At 38.3% G+C, this 5,000-nt stretch overlaps 1 protein-coding gene across 3 annotated transcripts in view; it reads left to right on the plus strand.

Moving 5' to 3' along the window:
* Window positions 1-5,000, plus strand: part of LOC144958258 (uncharacterized) — a 59,910-nt gene that overhangs the window by 29,952 nt on the left and 24,958 nt on the right. For all 3 annotated transcript variants that reach the window (XM_078890100.1, XM_078890101.1, XM_078890103.1), the window contains one exon: window positions 3,310-3,539. In XM_078890100.1, coding sequence (XP_078746226.1) covers window positions 3,310-3,539 — 230 coding nt within the window. The remainder of the gene's footprint in view (window positions 1-3,309; window positions 3,540-5,000) is intronic.

A 5,000-nucleotide genomic window follows, 5' to 3' on the forward strand; every position in this document is an offset into this window, starting at 1 on the left:
TATTATTATTATTATTATTATTATTATTATTATATTATTATTATTTATTTATTATCACTATCATTATCATTATTATTATCATTATCATTATCATTACCATTATCATTATCATTAATATTATTATTATCATTATTATTATTATCATTATCATTATACAAGTGAAACAGTTGGACACAATAAGTAATAAATAAACATTTTAATGTTACAAATGATGCAATCCTCCGTGGCCAGACTGAATTATGCCCTGTTTAACCCTATCTTTACCCGCCATTTTCAGGATTTTCCCCAAAACTTCACACACAACAAACTACAAAAATATTTTTTTATCACTCAAACACAATAGCAGTAAGTTCTCGCGATAAATAATTTCTTTATTTAGCAAAACAAGCTTTACAACACACTGTTCATATTCTTTAAATTGTCTGATGTACAAGAGAAATTTGAATAAGAAAAATGTTGGTTGTATCGTAAGGAATGTGACGATTTTCCGGTGTAGTAAAACTAATAAAAATAGAGGTGCCTAAATGAGTCAATAAAATGGAGATAAAGAAAAAGGGAGTAAATCTGACTCATGAATGAACACCACAAAACAAACGACGTTTCGGCCATTCGCCTTTATCAAGTAAACACAGATTTTCCTGCGGTTGGTTAGCAGTAGAGGGTTAAAAAGATGCCAAAATGGGATTGAAGTCAGATGATAGTCAATTTGTAAACTCCGATTCAAAAGCACCGGCCATAGGATTCAGAATGTTGTTGATTAAAACAAGTTAGATAGCATTAATAAATATCATAATTTTGTGAGATTTTAACGTGCGCGAATGGGGAATGAGATTAGCGGAAGAGTAGTGTCCCCTTGATTGGACGTCACCCATAGTCTGTGACGTCAGTGGAGGACGAGAGACGCATGCGCACAACCAACATGACGTTCTCTCTCTAATAACTTTTCCGCCGGTGACGTCACAGACTATGGGTGACGTCCAATCAAGGGACACTACTCTTCCGCTAATCTCATTCCCTATATAAATATGTGTGTGTGTGTGTGTGTTTGTGTGTGTGTTTGTGTGTGTGTGTGTGAAAATATAACAAAGATTTTTATTCAACTTTTAAAAGATTTATTATTAAACTAAATCCGAATAAGAACAATGCTGTTCGTATGGTAAAGAATGTGACAGTTTTAAATTTTACTACCGTTATGTTACATAAAGGGAGTGAAAATGACTCTTATAAAAGATACAAAACAAAGTAAACGACATTTCGGTCTTTGGTTTTCTTTCTTTTCTTGTTTACTTGAAGAAGGCCAAAGGCCGAAACGTCGTTTACTTTGTGTTGTATCTTTTACTCCTATACATTTTATTGACTCATTTTGGCACCTCTTGATTTTGCTGGGGTAAGTGATTTGAGGTTAAAGACTCAAAACATTAATGTGTGATGGAAAGAAAATCAATTTTTTCTGGGCTTGCGTAATCGAAAGATTATCAGGGGGGGGGGGGGGGGGGGGGTGTCGAGCCCCGCCCCAGGCACTTTCGTTTTTATTTTTTTTTTTTTCTTTGCTTGAGCAAGATTATTAACCCCCTATTTGCTCAATGTGACAACACTGGTGATTCCTGTTGATTTCAGACATCCTGTTTGATGAATTATCTATATTCCTTCGTGGAATGCCTAGGCGACGGGATCTCACTGTGACAACATGGGTGATTCCTGTTGATATCAGACATCCTGTTTGATGAATTATCTATATTCCTTCGTGGAATACCTAGGCGACGGGATCTCGCTGTGACAACACGGGTGATTCCTGTTGATATCAGACATCCTGTTTGATGAATTATCTATATTCCTTCGTGGAATACCTAGGCGACGGGATCTCACTGTGACAACATGGGTGATTCCTGTTGACATCAGACATCCTGTTTGATAAATTATCTATATTCCTTTGTGGAATACCTAGGCGACGGGATCTCACTGTGACAACATGGGTGATTCCTGTTGACATCAGACATCTTGTTTGGATTATCTATATTCCTTCGTGGAATACCTAGGCAACGGGATCTCACTGTGACAACATGGGTGATTACTGTTGACATCAGACATCTTGTTTGGATTACCTATATTCCTTCGTGGAGTGCCTAGGCGACGGGACAATCGTATGATACCATGGCGGAAGGGCATAAAAATATTGTCATTAATGTGGTAAATTTGGATTGGCTTTTTCCGACTTGAGAAAACAAGATGCCATCACTCTGAAACCAGAAGATCAGTTACACAATTTTTGCCTCAAGTCTGGGTGGGGATCCTGACCTCCCATAGTGGGCAGGGAGGTACTTGCTGTGTCTTCTATCCCCCATACCCGTTTTCCATTTGTTTCCTGTCATTATCTTGGAATGAGATTACATAGTTTTGTCCCGATCCTTGCCGGAGTTCCTTGGCTGGGAGGGAAACAGTCGAATGTATAGTTATAGTTTTGGGAGATGATATTTTTTTCCTTGTAAATCATCTCTCTGTTATGCATTGTATTATGTTTTGTTTACATATTATATTATATGACTGGTAAACATTTGAGTGTATTCCTTTTAGTTGGGACCTGTGCTTGTGTCTGGATGAGACTTTTAGGTGATCTCAAACTAAGTACTTTGGCGGTGTGCTCTTGGAATCTACATCTGTTCCCTATTTGAACCAATTCCCCTTTGTCTTACCTTTTCTTTTGTGCTTTAATTGTAGTTCTAGAACTTTTTACTATCCCATTTTCTTCCTTTTTACTGGCGCTGATATGACCTTAATGTGTTGCAAGCGCCGTAAAACCCTTAAAAACAAAAAAACAAAAACATTTGCATCAAGTCCTCCAAAAAACTATTTTTACACTCCCAATGCCCAATGAGATTAGAACCAGTAATTAAACGTCACACTATTGTTCTGTATTCTAAATCTCATCCTAAGGGCTCGATTCATCCCGACCAAAATGTCTTTTTGCCCCTAATACAGGCATTGTGTTTTCTTTCACTCAATTTAAAGTTACGTGCCGCGAGGAGGTCTTGTGATATGACACTCGCTTTCGGTTCGGAAGGTCTGGGTTCACATTCTCTCACCGTACTCAGGTATAAAATGAGTACTTGGCCGTTAACCGCGTTTTCCTGTCGAAAAAAAGTATAATATATCGCCTAATAGGCGTCATCTCTCGTTCTACATATTACGTGTTGTTGTTGGTCAGGGACCCTTTGTAAAGCGCTTTGATCACTTTTAGTGAATATTGCGCTATATATAAGCTCAAGCTTTTTTTTTGTTGTATTTTTTAACCTGGAATTCATTCCTTTTCAGGTCTCCCAGGGGACGAACCCAGGACCCCCAGGCAGAAACAAAAGCATCGAGGAGCCAAGCTTGTCAACGTGGTGAATGAGCTGTGGCCTCCCGAGGTGAGGGCTGCCCAGAGGTTCATCCACCGGGCACAAGTTAATCACCCAGAAATGGGCACAAAGAACAACATGACGCTTTACGAGAGAATCATGGCTTACCGGAAGTTGAAGACGGAAAATGGCGAGGAAGAAGAGGTAGGTGATGACGAGAGTTATCGTTCTTTGTTATTATTTAGAGTTTTAACCAGTTAAGTGCCGTATTCTAGATATATTTTTAAAAAACGATAAATATTGAAATTATGTTAGCTTCAATTTATAAGACGAAGACGGACATTGTGGACGTTTCGGGTTTCCCCTTTATCAACAAAACAGGAAGAATGAAACACTGAGAACGAGTGAGTGATGTGTGAATGGCGTAGTTAAGGTGAATAAACAAAAACAAGTGCTCTACCACCTCAACCATTGTTATTGTTTATTCACCTAAACTACGCCATTCACACATCTCTCATTCGTCCTCAGTGTTTCATTCGTCGTGTTTTGTTTATAAAGGGGAAACCGGGAACCTCCACAGTATCTGTCTTCGTCTAATAAATTGAAGCTTATTATTCAATACGTATCGTTATTTTTTTCCTTCGAGCTTCAAGCAGCAACATTTTCATCATTCCGTATTCTAGAGAGACGCGTATTTAGAAATTTGGCCAGAAAACTCGTCTTTGTTTGTAATATCCATCGATTTGAAAGACCCTCATCTCGCCAAAAACTCTCAAACCTGGGACCTCGCGAGGTCTTTGATAAAGTCCCAGGTTTGAGAGATGTTTGTCAAAGACGAGGGTCCTTTAAATTGATAGATATTTGAAGGATGAGTTTTCTGTCCAAATTTTAGAATACCTGGTTTTCCAATTACAGCACTTAATGGGTTCAAGGCTATCTTTTAAAAAGGCAATAAAATGAAAACAAATCCTTTAGTTTTTGAAGAGCCAAATTTCCACTAAATGTGCTCAGAGCACTTGGTCCGACGTATACATATATGCAGGTCTGGCATCCGAACCTACTTACGGGCCTAGTTAAACATTGTTGTAATGGACAATATTTGCGTCACTTTTTGAGATTTCCATTACAACAATAATGAGCCCATTAGGAATTTGGTTATTAGACCTGTCAATAAATGCACGTGGACTTGGTCCCAGGCCGATGTATATATTTAAGTCTGATAACCCAAATTGTTAAGGGCCCATTGTTGTAATGGAAATACTCTCAAACCAATGCAAAGTATTGTCTATGACAACAATGTTAAATCAGGCCCATAATTGTGTTCGGTTATCAGACCTGCTAATATATGCATCTAGTCCCAAGCCAACATGAAGCTTGTAAAGCGATAATTACAATTGTTATTTTCAATAGGGACAATTAAATCTATTACCGACCAGATACTCAATTTACACATGAGAGCATTTACTGTAGCGCAATACCCACGAAATGTGTCCAGGGCGCTTTACAAGGGGTCTCTATCCAACAGCAACACTTAACACGTAAGACGATACATGGCAGATGTTACGTGACTATTAATTGGCAGGTACTAATTTTACACCTGAGTACGGTGATAGAATGTCCGTCAAGAGCCTTTACCAAGGATTCAAATGTGTGAAAGGTGCGCCG

The sequence above is a fragment of the Berghia stephanieae genome, chromosome 12, assembly GCF_034508935.2.
Source record: "Berghia stephanieae isolate SIO BIC M18660-M18661 chromosome 12, UCSD_Bste_1.3, whole genome shotgun sequence".
Lineage (NCBI taxonomy): Eukaryota > Metazoa > Mollusca > Gastropoda > Nudibranchia > Aeolidiidae > Berghia > Berghia stephanieae.